At 37.6% G+C, this 19,992-nt stretch overlaps 2 protein-coding genes across 3 annotated transcripts in view; both read right to left on the bottom strand.

Annotated features, from left to right (window-relative positions):
* LOC121367513 (tetraspanin-7-like) overlaps nt 1-2,587 on the bottom strand; it is a 15,110-nt gene extending 12,523 nt beyond the window's left edge. Inside the window, exon 1 of the mRNA XM_041491737.1 lies at nt 2,381-2,587. The gene's annotated coding sequence lies outside the window, so the exon portion shown is untranslated. The remainder of the gene's footprint in view (nt 1-2,380) is intronic.
* A 6,636-nt stretch (nt 2,588-9,223) lies between these two features.
* LOC121367501 (leucine carboxyl methyltransferase 1-like) lies at nt 9,224-18,030 on the bottom strand. Of its 2 annotated transcripts, XM_041491725.1 has the most exons (7): nt 17,911-18,030; nt 17,596-17,801; nt 16,637-16,820; nt 14,574-14,815; nt 12,210-12,319; nt 11,606-11,689; nt 9,224-9,814 (listed from the first exon to the last, which is right to left on the bottom strand). In XM_041491725.1, the coding sequence occupies exons 1-7, from the start codon at nt 17,918-17,920 to the stop codon at nt 9,676-9,678; spliced, it is 975 nt and encodes a 324-aa protein (XP_041347659.1). In that variant the 5' UTR covers nt 17,921-18,030; the 3' UTR covers nt 9,224-9,675. The 2 variants fall into 2 exon arrangements, with proteins under 2 accessions (XP_041347659.1, XP_041347651.1); XM_041491717.1 differs by having other exon boundaries at nt 17,596-17,947.
* Nucleotides 18,031-19,992: the final 1,962 nt, after the last annotated feature.

Below are 19,992 nucleotides of genomic sequence, written 5' to 3'. Positions count from 1 at the left end.
CGCCTTGTCGTAAATGACTGCCGTTTGGTTTACCCTATGCATACATTGAGTTGGCCGAGTTGACGTCACTTCGCCCCAAACACATAAGGCTCAAGTTTGAGTTTACTATCCCTTTAAACATTTCAGATCACAAACTGTCTGTAGGGAACACCCCCCCCCCCCCCACACACCACGACACACCCACCCCAAAACAAAAACACACACACACACACACAAAAAAAAAAAAAAAAAAAAAAAAAAAAAAAAAAAAACAACCCAAACAAAACCCTACATAAAAATTGTTGCTTCAACCTGAAACATCTTCACCTGACCCAAGCATAAAACATCATACTTTAAAAACATTATATATAAGAAAGATGCAAAATTATATGTAATCTAGAGTATACATAGTGTCTTTCTGTCTGCCTGACCGCCGCCATCCCCACCTACCGCTCTCTCTCTCGCTCCGCTTCTCTCTCCCCTCTCTGTGCTCTCTTTGTCTGTCTCTCTGTCTCTGTCTCTCTCCTCTCTCTATCTCTCTCTCTCTCTCTCCTCTCTCTCTCTCTCTCTCTCTCTCTCTCTTTTGCGACGAGCGTGTATACATCCTGTTAAAGGGACATTCCTGAGCCGGTGGTTACGTGATATTTAACGCGTCACGTCAGGAATTAGTCTTAGAACTGAAGAAACAAACATACCTGATTTTAGTAACGATTGTAATTACATTGTAAATACATATCTACACAAAATATCAGTGGCTGTATATTAAACGTGTCTCTGATCGTTCTAATATTTGTACTAGGTTCAATTTCATTTTATTTTGTAAAGTATTGTTTTTTCGTACGTACGAAATTATTTGAAGACAAAATCCAATTTGGGCTTCTTACGAATATTAAGACGAACAGAAACACATTGAATATACAGACACTGATATTCTAAACAAGTTTAATCATAGAAATATTTTATTAGTCGGAAACATCTTATAATGCAGCAAACTCAGGAATGTCCCTTTAATAATAATAATAAGAATATGCATAGTATTCGTATACTTACTACGGCTATAAAATATCGATGTACAACGCGACAATGAATTACCGCTTGACAAAAACGTATGACTTATGCAAACAGTTTAGTAATACTGAATGAAATAAATATTGAATGCTTTTATTCTTGCTCGAGCGTTGCATATCTACTATTATGTACAGTCCTCGATCAGTTTTATTCAATAGCATGTTAAATTATGTATTAAATGCATAATGTGACCCTAGTTACAGAAAAATGACACTAAATTTAGTTAATCTACAAACCTGCAATACACATTTGGATAATGTTATAACAGAGAGAAATTAAACTCTGTAATGGTTAAACAGGGAAATACCATCAAAAAATAACTAGAGCTTGTGTCGATAACCATTACTTTTAAGACGAACGTGCGTTTTTCGTATACATGTATATTTAAAATTGTTTGAACAGTTGGTTAAAAAATATATAATTTAACTATCTAGAGAAAAATGTAGGAACAAAATTTGACTATTTCTACAAAACATGATTTACTAAAATTGACCATAGAATATTCTGTCTTCGTTCGCTGGAGTGGGGGAGAGACAGAGATCAAAAGGAAAGTCAGGCAGAATATATTAGGAGAAATAAAGGAAACCCTTTATCTCCACAAAGCCTACTCTAACCAAACACCAGCAAAGATTTTTAATATATATATATATATATATATATATATATATATATATATATATATATATTATAAACCCAAACAGCAGTGATAGAAATAAGAATAATATTTTACTAGTCTACCGGACAAATACATCTAGAAATCTACTTGCCCGCCAATATTTTCACTTGTCCAAATAGGGGCCTAAATGATTTGTTTTATTCAAGTACAAGCATGGGCGTAGGCTAGGGGGGTTCGGACGAAACACACACACACACACACACCCGCTGAAGCAAATGGTCCGCTTTCAGAACTAACACATACAGGTTTATACATACGGAGTTTCTGGTGGTGCAAAAACAAAATAGAAAAATGTCCACTTGGTTTATATTCGAACCTCCTCCCCCCCCCCCCCCCCCCCCCCCCCCCCCCCCCCCCCCCCCCCCACCAGGTCCAGATCACGCTACGCCCGGTCCAGGATAATGAAACTGCACTGAAATCTTTTACTTGTCCACTGGACAATCACCAAGGGACATTTTGCTCGTCCTAGTAGATTTCCACTTGTCGGGACAAACGGACAAGTGCTTATTTCGAACACTGAACAGGACAGTACATACCACGGACTATAATATGCCAATCGTGAGTTAGTGATCCCATGATACTTATCACCGTAGGCGAGCACTCTTCCACTGAGCTACATATCTATGTTTGTGCTTTACAGTTACAGATCATACTCACCTTCCATGCTTATATTATAAAACCAGCACTCGATCTTGTGGGGATTTTGTTCCGTCACCAAGTCGAACAGTGACTGCAGGTACCTGCGGTTTACCTGTAGCCGATTTCTAACGGACACCATGTTACATTTTCTAGGTAGAAACCGTATCGAGGAAATCCATACTAAACAATCGGAATATTAATATGACACGGTTGTTAATGTACCGTACACTTCACGGTTTTGACAGCAAGGTGTTGGTTGTTGACATCAACGACATGGGAAGTAACTTCATCATAGAATATGTGTGGTAGACGAGTCACAATAAATCAATACTTGGTTGTAATGGGATTAGGAGCCTTGTCAAATATATAATGGAATGCTGTAGACGTAGCTTTGAAAAGCTCGCTATCAGGCGCGGATCCAGATTTTTTTTTATTAGAGTAGTCCCAAAACCCAGTTATTATTATTTTTTAATTGAAAATAGAATTTAAAGGTCCTTGACAGGTGGACGGGATAAATTATAATTTGTTGTGTATTCCGCAATTTATGTTTGACCAAAAATATATACCGAGTTCCACTGAAAACGCACCACCCATGTTTTGGTTGTTATTGCAATGTTTGAGGTTGCTATAAAACGCACAATAACTATAATCTTTGAATACAAGTCAGACACGGCGGAAGTAGATATTTGGGGGGGGGGGGGGGGGGAGGGTTGGTGTGTGTGACTGAGATCGAGTTTCGAGCAAAGATTTTAGGGGGTCCGGGGGTATGCTCCCCCGGAAAAGTTTATGAACTAGATGTCCTGAAATGCAGTTTTCTGCATTCTACAAATACGATTCATCTCAGCCTTAAAGCCGCACACCCTAGTTCCATCCAGCGAAAATAAATTATGATTTGGTTAATCTACAAACCTGTAACACACTTAGATAACGTTTTTATCAAATGGAGTGAAAAAGCAGGTTTTATATCGATAAATACCATGGGAATCCCCATGTCCCATTGCTTGAAATAATTTTGAAAGTTAGTATTCTGATGTCACCGGTAGATGTCGCTCGAAACACAACAATGCCTACGTCACGACAAATTTCACAGACTTGGGGTGCGTTCGTTTCACCTCTCCTGGACGTGTTCTAACTGTTCTGTCCTGGTTGTATCCCCTCTCCAGATATCGTAAGACTTAGCAAAATGATTGGTTTTAAGGGTTTGTAACGTTTTGTATTGAGACACTTACTTGTCTGAACTTTATTGTTACTGAAAATGTTCACGAACTGTGAAGAAAAATCTCACAAATGAACAACAACAAATCGGATGTTGATTGCGCGAAACGTGCACGAGAAAACAAACCGAACCAAAATGATAACGGCCACGTGATATACCAACGTCTGTGACATTGAAATGAAAATATCCCCTCTAAAAATAGATTGGACCTCGCTTGCTTAACGGTTTTTTTTCGACAACATGTCTTGTGAAAAAATGCATAAAATGCATTTCGTGGTTTTACAAACATCAGGATTACCAAAAAGCACTTCAGGTGAATGGAAATGTGTATTCTAAATAATAAAATGTAAGTAAAGTGCAATTTTATTTGTGAAAAATGGGGTTTAATAGCGAAAAACAACGCCGTAATGGTTAACAAATAAACGTAACTAGGGCGTGTTCCTTTAAGATTTACTACCAATACTATTTTTTTTTTAATTCAGAATTATCTTGTCTGCTCCGCCGTGCCTGAAAATGTTGGATTAGTTATTGTCTCCAGTTATACAAAAATCATTTAAATGTATTGCTTCTTTCTTTTTTCCTCTCGTATCCTTTACAATTACAGATCGGACAGGTACTTTTTCAATGAAGTTCAGTTTATATATAGAGGGCCATTTAGGCTTCGAGCTCATATTAAACTAATGTTCAAGCACGATGTCCTGGACAGAAACGTCTGTAGCCTACTCACGTTTCATCTCACCACCAAGTCGTTGGCAGGGGCGTATCCAGGATTTTGTAAGGGGGGGGGGGGGGCGGCCACTTCAAACAGGCGGAGGGTTGTGGTGGTCACGAGACCCTTTGAATCCGCCAATGGAAGAAGTTTGTTTATTTTGTTTAACGACACCACTAGAGCACATCGATTTATTAATCATCGGCTAGTGGATGTCAAACATATGGTCATTTTGAGTCATAGAGATGAAACCTGCTATATTTTTCCATTAGTAGCAAGGGATCTTTTATATGCACCATCCCACAGACAAGATAGCACATAACACGGCCTTTGATATGCCAATGATTAAACCTCACTGTGGGTTGGAACCTATAATAGGATATTCTACGAAAACATGCATTGTAAGCATAACAAACTATCATAAAAACAGCTGACCAATATATGACATCTGCCCCAATAACAATTTTTTTTTTAATGATATTCATGCATTAGCCTAAAACACTGAACTTTTAGGACACACACCCGGGACACCTCCAATCATCTGCTGTGCTACTTGGTACTTCTACATTTTAAAATGCAAAAAAACAAAGTTCAAGCGGTCAAAATAGGTTTTATTTCAAGCATGCTAATAATTTAATACAAACTTCACCACACTATCAGCCCGTGTATAACAATAAAATTACCTTTGAATCAAGCGAAGCATAGCATTAACTTACGCCAATGGGAGCTGCCTCTATCCGTTTTTTCCCCCCATCTCCCGGCTCGCAAGATTGGACCCTCGATTCAGAATTCCTTGGGTGGATGCGCTAACCAATATACATCATTATACATAAAATTGTGCATCAAACACTACGCAGGGGCGGGACGTAGCTCAGTGGTACAGCGCTCGCTTGACACGCGATCGATTCCCTTCGGTGGCCCCGTTGGGCTATTTGTCGTTTCAGCCAGTGCTCCACAGCTGGTGTAACAAAGGCCGTGGTATGTACTATCCTGTCTGTGGGATGGTGCATATAAAAGATCCCATGCTGCTAATTGAAAAGAATAGCCCATGAAGTGGCGACAGCGGGTTTCCTCTCTCATTATCTGTGTGGTCTTTAACCATATGTTTGACGCCATAAAACCGTAAATAAAATGTTGAGTGTTTCGTTAAATAAAACATTTTCCTTCCTTCAAACATTAGGCACGTCTTCACATGTCTAACATAAACACACCCAGGGCGCGTATTCCAGGAATGTCAGGTGTGTGTGTGTTTGTGTGTGAGGGAGGGTGCATTTAAATTGTGTCAAGTGATGCTCCCTCAGAAAAACATATTTTTTTAAAAAGAAGAAATTTTGCTTAAGCCCCGAAACCTTCCCCTTGACCTCAACCGAGTTGCATAAATGACCGTTACGTAGATAGACATTTAGTATAGATTTCAACTTGTGGAACGTCAAAATATCGACATCTGTAATCACAAGAACAGAGGATATCTCAGAATCCAGAAATTGTTCTAAACAGACACTTGCTGTGGGGGGATATTGCGAATCGAAACCCCCTACTAAAAATGTTTTTGTTTTTTAAATAGTAGTATATTTTTCCGTGGTTGCATGAACACACACACACACACACACACCCTAAAAACTTCACTAGTCAAAGTCTAGACCACACACACCCTGCACAATTTCTTAGAGATGAAACTCACTACTTTTCCCCCATTAGTAGCAAGGGATTTTTTATACGCACCATGCCACAGACAGGAGAGCACATACCACAGTCTTTGATACACCAGTTGTGGTGTACTGACTGGAATGAGAAATAGCTCAATGGGCCGCCCACTGACGGGAATCGACCCTTGACCACCCGCTCACCAGGCAAACACTTTACCACTGGGATAAGTACTAATGGTGCAGAAACACAAAATTCACTGTCACATAACAAAAATAAAAATCCTTTAAAATTCCTTAAAAAACTACAAATTCCTGCGATTCTGTCCACTATTTAGTTAGCAGCATTGTGTTAAACAATTTTTGATCCATTTTAATTATAAAATACACACAAAACAATGTAATATAATAATTACATGTATGTCACTAATCACATTTTGAACATCTGACCATAACCTTTGGCAGGGCTCGAAATGTTATGTTTTTTTAAATAGCAGGCCAAAAGAAAATATAAGCCCTGCTACGAAGAAATATGGTCTGCTGGAAATATGACAGACCTTCAGATTTCACAGAAATGATTTCCGTACCGTGTCAGTAAAATCACGGAACCAAAATTTTATTTCCCATGATTATTATTGTATCAAGTACGACTATTCAACGAAAATAAAGTTTCCGCTGGGTTCCCATGATCACAAGACGCAGAACCAAGAAAGTGTTTTCCCATGTAATTTGAAATCCTATATGGCCTGATGGGGTGAGTGGAGGGTTTGGGATAGTTTGTGGAAAATAAGGTTTTCTATGGTATATGTTAGAGCATTATGGAATTAAAAGGAAGAAAGAAAGAAAGGTTTTATTTAACGACGCACTCAACACATTGTATTTACGGTTTTATGGCATCAGATATATGGTTACGGACCACACAGATATTGAGACGAATCCCGCTGTTGCCACTTCATGGGCTACTCTTTCCGATTAGCAGCAAGGGATCTTTTATATGCACCATCCCACAGACAGGGTAGTACATACCACAGCATTTGATATACCAGTCATGGTGCACTGGCTGGAATGAGAAATAGCCCAATGGGCCCACCGACAAGCATCGAGCGAACGCTGTACCACTGGTCTACGTCCCGCCCCTTATGGAATTAAAAATGACAGCTGATTGCTATAGCAACCGATGAAATAGTAATGTTGTCTTGTCACATTCAGCTATTCTTCTCAGTAGCGGATCCAGGGGGGAGGACTACAGACTGGAAGGTACAGGATTCGCAGTCTGGTACCAGCTCTAACCCAGAGCGAGTTCTTAAGGGCTACATGGGTAGGTGTAAGGCCACTACACCCTCTTCTCGCTCACTAACCAACTAACAACAAACACACTGTCCTAGACAGACAGCCCAGATAGCTGAGGTGTGTGCCCTGGACAGCGTGTTTGAACCTTAATTGGATATAAACACGAAAAAATAAGTTGAAAAAAGAAAAAAAGGGGGTGGTCCAGGAGTCCGGACCCCCCCCCCCCCCTTTTTGAAAACCAACCATAACCATTAACTGTTCTGTGTAAAAGGAGAGATCAGTCATCACATTTGGACTTCCCCCCCCCCCCCCCCTTTCCCCTTCAGAAATCATGCATCCATGCCTGCTTCAGATATTCTCATATCGTGTGGCCTCACCCTTAACAAAAATGTGTTCTAGCTGTACGAGCCGCTTATATAAAATAATATGGCTTGAAAGTCTGTTTTGTTTAATGACACCACTAGAGCACATTGATTAATTAATCATCGACTATTGAATGTCAAACATTTGGTAATTCTGACACATAGTCGAACTGTATTCTCACATATTTAAACCGAAAGCACGGCTAGAGGACACATTAAGCTATATCTGGTTGTACCCGATACCCAACAAGAGTAAAATGTAAGGAAATGAAGGAAATGTTTTACTTAAATGACACACTCAACACATTAAAGTCCAAGGATGTAAGGACCACTTTCCATTTCCGTACCTGCATTTTCACCAGTTGATTACTATACATAATTTTACATCATCGAAGTGTACTTTTAAATCGTTAGTAAATAATTATTAATTTATGTTAAGAGCCGGTTACTCATTCATCAAACTTTTATTTGTACACGCACTGAATGCCCGCGTGTGGAAAGAAAGAAATGGTTTATTTAACGACGCACTAAACACATTGTATTTACGGTTATATGGCGTCAGACATATGGTTAAAGACCACATAAATATTGAGAGAGAAAATCTGCTGTCGCCACTTCATGGGCTACTCTTTTCGATTAGCAGCAAGGGATCTTTTATATGCACCATCCCACAGACAGGGTAGTACATACCACAGCCTTTGATATACCAGTCGTGGTGCACTGGCTGGAATGAGAAATAACCCAATGGGCCCACCGACGGGGATCGATCCCACACCGACTGTGCATCGAGCGAGCGCTGTACCACTGGGCTACGTCCTGCCCCTCCTGTGTATGAAAAGATTCTGTGTATATGCTCTATATTTAGTAAACTTGCAATAACCGAAAGTGGACCTTAAAGTAGATGAACTAACAATTAAAGATCTTAAAGAGTTGCTGAGCAATTACTTAACTTAAGAAACTAACCAAAACATGGATCTTAAACTTCCCACCCAAAAGTGCTGACAACTTTTTCTCACATCCCTAGCTATGCAAGACAGACCAATTCAATGATGTCAGCCCATACAGAATAAATCTGTCTTGCATAGGATGTGACGTCAATGCGTTTAACATAGGGAGTATTACTATTATTATTGCTGGTAATATTATATGATGTCATATCAATGCGAGTTGGTTAGTTTTAGATCAATATTTTGTTATTAAAACCTTCATTATAAAAGCTATCTTGTTAATTTGTAGTGTTAAGTTATATTTAACACATGAAACAGATGTGGCAAATATGATAGTGTAGTTTATTTATGATAAAACGGTCAAATAAATAAGTTATTTTTTCAGCTACATGTATCTTTGTTTGTTCGTTTAAAATAATGGTTTATTTATCGAATGAATGGGAGAAAAAGACTCCATCATATGCGGTCATGTGGGATAGAAAAAGTACAACCTCAATGGTGAAAATTTCAATCCTGGTTTCAGCAAGTCTCATCCAGAGTAGAAATTTCCACCACCTCGTGTGTACTTTTTCTATCCCACATGACGACATATGATGGAGTCTATTATTCCATGTCCACATTAGCAGCCAATATTGATCAGAAATCGATTCAACTCCTTAAAACAATTCATCAGACAGACACACAACTCTTAAAACAATGTGAAACCACTTTAGTAATATACAAAACAATCTGAGAACATTTCAGTGAAAAAAACACACATCAGTCACGTCTTTTTTTGTGCGAATGATTTTAAAAGAGTTTAACAATAACATATTAACACACTTCAAGTGTGTTCGTCTCGAAGCGAATTGAAAACACTTTGGATTACCAGCATTCACAATTAATGTGATTTGAAATTAAAATTCCCCAAACTGGTCTCAAATATTTTTTTGAAGGTGAACCCTGATCACAGCTTATGGGTTTGATACATCACGTGATGGCAAGTTTTTAACTTCACAGGAACTAAACAGGTTCATTCGATTATCGTTCCGTAAAGGGTGATCTTTGACAGGCTGGCGGTAGTCGCGTCCTTGAACTTTAAACACTGCACACGTTTGATGCATCACGTGATGACAAGTCTCTTGACTTCACGGGGAATAAACATCGTCATTCTATTAGCGTTCCGTGTAGGCTGATCTTCGACAGGCCGATGTTATTCGCGTCTTTGTAGGCCCAGCATAAGCAGTAGTGACAAAACAGCTGATCTAGCAATTCAAGTTCATCAAGAAATTCTAGCTTTTCTATCCTGAAAAAAAAGAAAAAGAAACACAATGTTTATGACACCAGACATAAAAGTGATTCATTAATTGCTAACAATACCCCAGCAAAATTGTTTTAAAAAAAATACAAGGTCAAATTTCTGATGCGTGTTTTTCTTAAACACAGGTGCTTTTCAGCATTTTAAGCCAAAAACAGGATTGGTAAATATGGCCCATGTTGTCTATTTAGGGTCAAACAAATGGAAATAGATTAAACATGAATAATAAACATTAATTTAAAAATAAATAAAAATTACTTATGAAACACAGTGTTTACAGCTTACTCCGAAACTGGACAGGTTTTGAAAATTGGGTTCTTAAGGGAGAATCAATTGAATGCCTATCTTGGGACTATAGACAGCTGTAAAAAAAATTACCTTCATGAATGACACAATAATAAATTCCAACATAAAATTGGAAAAGTAAAACTGTTCTTCAAAAAACAAAAATGAAATGCTACGATTTTAACACTGAAACAGTGTATGGATTGCGAGTTAGACATGTTAAAAAATCTTTGCTAAACACTTTTGAGATATCTATACCATTTCTATATATACTACATAATATATAATAAATAATAAATAGAATATATATTATATACATGTATATATATATATATATTATATACATGTATATATATATATATATATATATATATATTATATAATAAATAAACAAACAAGATAAAATCAAAATTGTCACACACACAAAACAAAGAGTTCATACACTTGTGATACCACAGTGGAAAAGACACCCATGTGATATTTATTGTTTATTCACATTGTGGAATATGTCTTTCGAGAGGTCATGACCTGTGATCAGGTGATCGACTGTATCACAAATTAAAACTCCACATAGATGTTCATGCAAAAAGTGTAGCATATTTCTTTCGATTCATATTTTTAAATCAGAAAAGTACTACTTGTCAATTCTTATAATTAATGTTAGCAGCATAATTTAACAAAATATATCTTTTAATAATTTTGTTTAGCCTTGAATATGTTTATATTATTGTTACTGTAATCATCATTGATAGTGTTCATTAGTGTGCAAAGGGTATAAGGGAGGTAACTCTGTTTTGTTTGATTAAACCGTTTGTACTCTATTAATCTGGAAGGAAGGAAATGTTTTAATTAATGACACACTCAACACATTTTATTGACGTTTATATGGCGTCGGACATATGGTTAATGACCACACAGATTTTGAGGGAGGAAACCCACTGTCGCCACTTCATGGGCTACTCTTTTTGATTAGCAGCAAGGGATCTTTATATGCACCATACCACAGACAGGGTAACACATATCACAGCCTTTGATATACCAGTTGTGGTGCACTGGCTGGAGCGAGAAATAGCTCAATGGGCCCACCAACGGGAATCGATCCCAGATTGACCACACATCAAGCGAATGCTTTACCACTGGGCTACGTCCCACCCCCTCTATTAATCGAGGATTTTTATACTTTTATCAATGAGTTCTGATAAATTATGATATCACAAGACACGAGGGGGGTATTCTTTTTATCATCCATTATCAATCTTTTCATTTCCGACAGTTGTAAACAATGTCAGTAATGTGGGTTGAATGTCAGCGGTAGACTCGTTAACTAGCAGAATGGCAGTGGCGTGACATCACTAATGGTAGGTTTAGCACTGAAACAAATTGACCAATCAAGATTATAAGAAGTGATATCGCAAATTATAGTGCCAGCGATATCTCCTACAAAAGACTTTAATACATGATAAATTTAAAGTTCATCCTCCCCGTGATACCCACTTTTCAATCTCAGCAACCGGTAATCGTCTATAAACTGTAGTCATAGGTGTAGCTTCAGCTCCATCCCAGCCCTGGGTCAAAAACCTGAAAGTGAAAGTTTGTTCTGTTTAACGACACCACTAGAGCACACTAAGAGTTGGATGTTAAACATTTGGTAATTTTGACATGTCATCTTAGAGAGGAAACCCATACCACGGCGTTTGATACACCCAATGGGCCCACAGATGGGGATCGATTCCAGACCAAACGTGCGTCAAACAAGCACTTTACCACTGAAAGAATTCTGGAAAACATTAAATTGAGAGAGAAAGAGAGAGACAGAGACAGAGAGAGAGAATGAGAGAAACAGAGACAGAGAGAGAGACAGACAGACAGAGAGATTGAGAGAGATAGAGAGAGAAAAAAAGAGAGAGAGAGAGAACTGTTGGATGTTAAACGTTTGGTAATTTGACTTGTAGTCTTCAGAGGAAACCCGCTACATTTTTCCATTAGTAGCAAGGGATCTTTTATGTGCACCATCCTACAGACAGGATAGCACATACCACGGCCTGTGATATACAAGTCGTAGCACTGGGCAGATATGAAAGACCTACAAGTGTCTCACCTTTGTGCCTGTGTGTCCAGGCTCTGACAGGCGGAGTTACCCAGCAACAAACAGTTCCTCACCTTGAGATTCTCTATCATTATCTGGCCAAATCGGTCTCCCATGTTTACCTGCACGGATAGGAATGAATGATCAATGACACCCCAGCATAAAAATACACATTGCAGACCTTGGTTTTTGAAAATTATAGGTGAGTGGAAAATCGCACACCTCAATATCCTAAGGCGAGTGAAAAATCACTCTCCAAAATAAATAAAATAGGCAGAGTAGCTCTGATTAGATTTTGACTGGTACGTCTACAAAACTGTCTATTAAACCAGTATTTCTCAATTTGTTCAACAAAGAGAAATAACAGTTTAACGACTGCATGGAAGCCACTGCCATGTTTTTAACATTTATTGTTTTAATAAAAGGACCTTCTAATCAGCTAAATGAGCTATGAAAACTGTTGATTTGTGTTAATAAATATACCCATCTATTTTACGTGTGCCGTTTGTTGAGTGTAACGTGCGCTGTTTTTCACTCTCGTCAGATTGAAATTACGTGCGCTGTACGAGCGCGATCACACCCGCGTACTTTAAAAAGCAAGGTCTGCATTGGCTATTGGGTGTCACTACTTACATTGATATACTGGTATGTAATTTTATTCTTAAAAACACCCAGAAATGTTTATTATACTTTGTGGTGAGACATAGACAATTAGACAGAGAATCAGACAGACAGACGGATAGAGAAAGAGCGACTGTTGGAAAATTGTCCAATATCCATTTATCTATTAGACACAAAAAAATAAAAAAATTAATAGAGAGAAACATACATGTATATTATATACATGAAGAATTACACAGAATGAACTGTTTTCGATGCATTGTGATGAACATCCATACTATTTCAATGACCTAGGACTTGGTACTTTGTGAAAACAAGATCTAAATACGAAACTTTAATCCGCCGTTAAAAAACCAATACCTATATAACACATGTATTTCAACTGTTGTGAAACTAAGTGAATTAAATCCCAGTGTGTCAGTATTAAAATAACACCTGTCCGTAATTAATGAAAAATGCTGTTGGAAAATTGCCGGATAATTTTGACTACATTTAAAAGACAACTGAGAATTGAAAACCTGGCTTAAATTTATATCATTATAATTACAAATTTTCCAAATTTATATGATTTACTGTATTCTGATTGGCTGACGTCACTAAAAAACCAAGTGTTATCCTTCCATAAACCTCATAAAAATACATCATCACGGAAGACCAAGATCGAAATAACCGCACAACACCAACAGTCACTACACGTAAACAAAAGTTAATATCAAGGTCACTTTGCGATAGAAAAAAACAAGACAAATCTGCACATGAAATTGTTTCATTTTTTAAAAAGAAGTTATAATAAAGATATATACACTGTTTTTGTTGATTCAATACTTATTTTTATTTTTAGCGGACAATTTCCAATAGTATGTATACATGTATTCCTACGCTTATTTACAGAACATGGTTGACGGTAAGAACGAAAGAAATTATTTTTGAGTGTTTTAAGGTACACTTCTTGTACTGTTTGTAATTATAAGAATTGTTTCTCATTTTTTAGGAATTTATCGATGTATAAAAGTCACAAATTATACCATTTGTGACTTTTATACATCGATAAATTCCTAAAAAATGAGAAACAATTCTTATTTAATCATTTAAAAAAAAAAAATCCTCTATATATCTGAAAATTGGTTAAACCAAAATTGCTTCCAGTGTGAACCCTATAGGTTGCATAGTACCAAAGAAGAGAGTTCCGGGTCAAAGTTTGGGGTGCACCGTCAAATATTTACGGAGTAAAAGCAGCTGTGGGTGTGTGATTGGTAGTAATATATGACATTGGTCATTTGTGCAAATACTATTATTATCCATTGACAATAAATAAATACACTTTTATTTGTTATGCAGTTGTTATGCAATATATACCAGAGGTTGAAACTAATGCGGGGTACCCCCAAAAATGGAACTGCAATTTTCAGCAAAAACGATGGTTGCTATTAAAAACATTAATTAAATCTCTTAAATGATACGTGACCCCCCATTTTCTTGCAGGTAGATTAGATGTGAGGTGCCACATGTTCTATTGCTGTACATCCTGGGTGTGTTGATACGCTGCTTATATCAGTTTTATTAGTAAACGTTAACATTATCGGCAATAGGAATTGATTTGGTCTATTAGAACCTGTAAGTGAATTAAAACTCAGTATTTCAGTATTACACCAATGCCTATTCATAATTAAGGAAGAACGCTGTTGGGAAATTGTCCAATCATTTCGAGCAGGTATTTTTTTGACTACACTTTAAAACCCAATATGTAAATAATACCTGTTCGTAATTAAGGAAGAACGCTGTTGGGAAGTTGTCGGATATCCATCTGATGAGCTTCTCACACTTCTCGGGTTCAATGTACACCAGGACGCACTCACAGATAAACAACGTGGGCAGGCTTCGGTCAACCTTCGAGTCCTTCAACTTGAGGTCGAGGTTGTCGAGTTTGCACAGGTCCGTGCCGATGATATGGTAGTCGTCGGCGTGCAGGTCACTGCTACTCACCAACAAGTTACCATCTACACGAACAAAACTGAACAACAATTGATGTACAGCATATGATTAAAAAAAAAAAAAAAAAAAATACAAGATGCAGGGGGAGGGGAGTAGGACACAGCCTAGTGGTAGATCTTGTTGCAGATCTCCTAGGGGAGGGCAGTCCTGCTGAGGGTGAGCATCTGATCGTGAATCTGGGGGTGGGACCAAGGCTTCTAGATTATGGTAGCCCCACTCCCATGGCTAGTGATATTCAATGTTGGGCTAGTAATAACTACTATTGCCATGCCCGACGGCTAGTGAATTTTTTTTGTGAAATGCTGGAATTAAGTCTATTTTGTAAATATCAATATCCAAACCCCCACCCCAACCCCCCAACTTTAGTGTTTTTAAGCTCTTAGTGTTTTTCACCTCTTAGTGTTTTTAAGCTCTTAGTGTTTTTAACCTCTTAGTGTTTTTAAGCTCTTAGTGTTTTTCACCTCTTAGTGTTTTTAAGCTCTTAGTGTTTTTCACCTCTTAGTGTCTTTAAGCTCTTAGTGTCTTTAAGCTCTTAGTGTCTTTAAGATCTTAGTGTTTTTCACCTCTTAGTGTTTTTAAGCTCTTAGTGTTTTTCACCTCTTAGTGTCTTTAAGCTCTTAGTGTTTTTTAGCTCTTAGTGTTTTTAAGCTCTTATAGCTCTTAGTGTTTTTTAGCTCTTAGTGTTTTTAAGCTCTTAGTGTTTTTCACCTCTTAGTGTCTTTAAGCTCTTAGTGTTTTTAAGCTCTTAGTGTCTTTAAGCTCTTAGTGTTTTTCACCTCTTAGTGTTTTTAAGCTCTTAGTGTTTTTCACCTCTTAGTGTTTTTAAGCTCTTAGTGTCTTTAAGCTCTTAGTGTCTTTAACCTCTTAGTGTCTTTAAGCTCTTAGTGTCTTTAACCTCTTAGTGTTTTTCACCTCTTAGTGTTTTTAACCTCTTAGTGTTTTTCACCTCTTAGTGTTTTTAAGCTCTATCTTCCTCTTTAGGTGGGGCGGGATGTAGCCCAGTGGTAAAGCGTTCGCTTGATGTGCGTCGGTCTAGGATCGATCCCCGTCGGTGGACCCATTGGGCTATTTCTCGTCCCAGCCAGTGTTCCACAACTGGTGTAACAAAGGCTGTGGTATGTACTATCCTGTCTGTGGGATGGTACATATAAAAGATCCTTGCTGCTAATCGAAAAGAGTAGTCCATGAAGTGGCGACAGCAGGTTTTCTCTCTCAATATCTATGTAGTCCTTAACCATATGTCTGACACCATATAACCGTAAATAAAATGTGTTGAGTGCGTCGTTAAATAAAACATTTCCTTCCTTCCGCATCAGGTGACATATCCGATTATTACTATAATTTAGTAAAATTGTATTAACTTAAAGTAAAGTACGGATAGTGAATTTTTAATCGTGGCTAGTAAATGTTTTAAATCATTGATCCCATGGCTAGTGGATTTTATCAAAATTCTAGAAGCCCTGTGGGATGTAGCTCAGTGGTACAGCACTCGCCTGATACATGGTCGATTTAGGATCAATCCCCGTCAATGGGCCCATAGGGCTATTTCGCGTTCCAGCCAGTGCACCACAACTGGTATATAAAAGGCTGTGGTATGTACTGTCATGTATGTTACAATGGCTACAGCAATTTTGACTTCACAAATGAGCCTGCCAACAGCAATGTAAAACAAGTCAGTTTTTACAACCAAATAAAAAATATATATTATATATATTATCCCTTTGGTGTTTTGTTAGAGCCCCATTAACGTGAACTATCAAAAATACCTGCGATAATCCACCCTTGTGAAGATTTCTCTCCAGACTACATGTATACTGAACTCGTACCTTTAGAGTTTATATTGTCCGACAGTTTTTTTCGTGACTGTATAATGTGACACTTTCTGGACGTAACTGTAGGAAAATCCACTTCAACAAATTGTCTTGGTAAAAGGGACGAATCTCTTAGTCTCCAGTACATCGTATCAAATCCTGCCCCAAGGTTCACAATCTGACAGTTTTGTTTTGTGAGCTGTAACAAACAAACAAACACATATATTTCTAGATTATGATAGCCCCACTCTGTGATTTTTTCTTTTTAAGTTGACTTTTTGACAAAATTAATAATGACTCTTATCATTACTGTGTGATCTTTTTAACCCTAAGACTAACCCATTTTCTTTCGGGGGGGAGGTCCTCCATACCCACTGTTGACTGGTTGCATTCAATTCCATAGCACCACACCCAAAAATTTCTTTCTGGCAGAAACACTGCCTATGTATATTATGTAGTGACAATTATTTTAGGGCTTTCATTGGGGTTTACTTGGTATGCAAACTTCTTTATTGCATACCGACAGGCTAGAACCTAATGACGTACATGTTAAATACTGGCAAATAATGTACATACACCAAGTGTACACATTTTGCTGTCATTGAGGAGCTTTACAGATAGCAGAAATTTTATTCAACATCAAAAAAGTGCCATTGGTGAAATTCCTGACATAGGCCTATATGGCAAAGGCCTATATGGCAATTTATATTTCAACAATGGCAATTGCAGTCAATGCTGTCATTAACGTCTAGCCATAGGCCTACACATAAAAACACAAAGGTTGACAGGTCTGTGATGTTGTTACCCATCATTTACAGTCTGTTTTCTGGGTGGGTTTTTTCACATTTTAACACTGTCCCAACAATAAACATCACAATAATTTAATAAATGAATAATAAATAATGGGCTGAAAGTTTATCTTGAACTTGTCTGTCCACAAAGTAAAATTATATATACTTTAGAAATATATTGACCTTTATAAATTGTTCAGTCATAATTTGGATCGCTCTCACTCTGGCGTAATACCCTCGGTTGATTTCTGGGGCGCGCCGTTGCATGGCACTAGAAACCATCTGTGAAACGTACGGATCGGACCAATAGCCCTTTTCTACGGCGAATCGCTTGCACTGTGTAGCATCGTCATTGGTTGCTATAACAGCTTCTTGTGCGTTTGGGACAGCTGCAAGAAGTGACATTGTCCTGTTTCAAAATTCAGGTTAAAAGACAATATAAATTAGGTAATTAAAATGCTGGTTGCTATCAAGCAACTATTTTGAAAATAATCTTACGACATTTCATTCCATTTCAGATGTATTTCTTATCGTAATTTCCTCCCGGAAGTAAATGTCCTATAATTGTGTGGATTTCCCATTAAGATTGTATTTTACCAAATATATTTTCAAAGTCGACACATTGCTCCAGCCCCCCCCCCCCCCCCCCGCCAATCTCTCTCTCTCTCTCTCTCTCTCTCTCTCTCTCTCTCTCTCTCTCTCTCTCTCTCTCTCTCTCTCTCTCTCTCTCTCTCTCTCTCTCTCTCTCTCCCTCTCTCTCTCTCTCTCTCCCTCTCTGTGTGTGTGTGTTGGAGTTATTAGATGTGAGGTCACACGCACACCACGCACGTACGTGTTACCGATGTGTTGTATGAGAGGAAAACACGAACAACTCGGCAGGGGTTTAGGGTTTATTCTGGATCATCAATCGGGTGGGGTATGAAGATCCCTGGTTCCAAGCATACGTATATACAAATAAACACACACAAACAAAGACCCTGAAATAACAAAAAGGGAATACTTAAAATCACACACACATATATATAGAAATCTGTTATAATACGTCTTAAAATTAATTATATACTTCACATTCAGAATTAACCTATATACTAGCCTGTGTTATCACACTGACCGTTTAAGCATATAAAGAGAATATCTTATCCAACCACATATCCATGCATTAAATTCAATACATCATTGAATTTAAGGAATCATAAAATAACTTAGAAATCACCGATTACACATAAACACTATTTAATACATTGAATGTCCTATTCTCAAGAAACACTATAAAATCACTTATAACATATTTCATAAATACAAAGCTAAATAAACCATAACCGGTCTACAAATAGTTTACCTACCAACTGTGGGTCGGGTCTTTACAGAAGCATAATGCTGGTTGTCACCTACATGTGGTACCTAATAATAAAATTAAGTAAATTAAGTACACATAAATCTATACGTGTACACGAACTAATTAAACTACTATCTCATAATAACTTAGTTATTATGTTACTTTATTAAATACTGTAAATTAGATATTATAATCATTTATGATAGAAAATATAGACTTTAACCTATTCTACTAGCTATTCTATAAATAGAACGTAACCATTTAATAAAAAGCTAATAAAGCTAAATCATAATGTTATATTTAACATAATTACAATACTATTACTATATTATTAATCACTAAATCTCCTAATCTCATTTCTTGATTAAAATAAGTAATTACATGTAAAACAGGTAGTTAAGGTGTAAATTATGTACAATATGTATTTACCTTTAAAATTTTCTGTGAATGTTAGTTGTGCAGTTGCTGTGAATAAAAGCTTGTCTTTTCATAATGTGGCCTGTTCTCCTTGAATGTCATAAAGCTTCTGACCAACAGAACACAGAAACAATGACACTGGGCTTGCAAGAACTGAGTTGTCAGTGAGCCCAGAAAACCAAAGACAGCAGGAAAACAAAGAATGCCTGCACAAATTTAACCTGACAGAATAAAACTATATGAACAGTGTTTTAAAATAGTATGTGTGTAGTGAATGTAGTTTCAAACACCCGGTTACATACGCACACGTCACCCCCCCCCCCCCCCCAAAAGAAAAAAAAGAAAAAACAAACAAACCAAAAAACAACAACATTCGTAATCATATTCGTAACCATACTCGATATCTAACTCCTCCCGTTTCAGAGTTGGGGTGGGGGTAGCTCGAGTCATCTCTAGCCCTCCCCTTATTGATATGTATACATATGTATACATATCAATAAGGGGAAGGCCAGATGTGACTCCAGCTAGGGTGAGGGCAGTGCCCTTGCTGACGCTTATATCATGGCAGGACTGGCGGGTATTTGGTATCGTGCTACCTAAAATGGGGTCGATCAACCAGCCGAGGCATAGTCTTCGGCACCTGACATTAAAAATGTAGGCGCGGATGCGGGGGAGTTGGGGGAGGGGTCGAAGAGGTCTGGACCCTCTGTGCAAGACGAATTGTTGATTTTGTTTTGTTTCTTGTTTGTTTTTGTTTTTTTACCACATTTTTTGCGTTACCTAAAACGACCTCATAAATGCAAACGTGTTATATTTTGCTGCTATAG

Source organism: Gigantopelta aegis, chromosome 1 (genome assembly GCF_016097555.1).
Source record: "Gigantopelta aegis isolate Gae_Host chromosome 1, Gae_host_genome, whole genome shotgun sequence".
Classification (NCBI taxonomy): domain Eukaryota; kingdom Metazoa; phylum Mollusca; class Gastropoda; order Neomphalida; family Peltospiridae; genus Gigantopelta; species Gigantopelta aegis.
The sequence above is the reverse complement of the archived record's forward strand: the minus strand, read 5'-3'. Positions and strand labels throughout refer to the sequence as shown.

Bases quoted from the DNA above. Each gene is read 5' to 3' on its own strand.
- LOC121367501 (XM_041491717.1), bottom strand. From the start codon at position 17,817: ATGTCACTTCTTGCAGCTGTCCCAAACGCACAAGAAGCTGTTATAGCA. The intron at 12,320-14,573 runs GTATTATTTACA...CTATCCGTGCAG, and splicing joins TCTTCCTTAATTACGAACAG to GTAAACATGGGAGACCGATT. The intron at 11,690-12,209 runs GTGAGACACTTG...TTTCACTTTCAG, and splicing joins CTGGACACACAGGCACAAAG to GTTTTTGACCCAGGGCTGGG.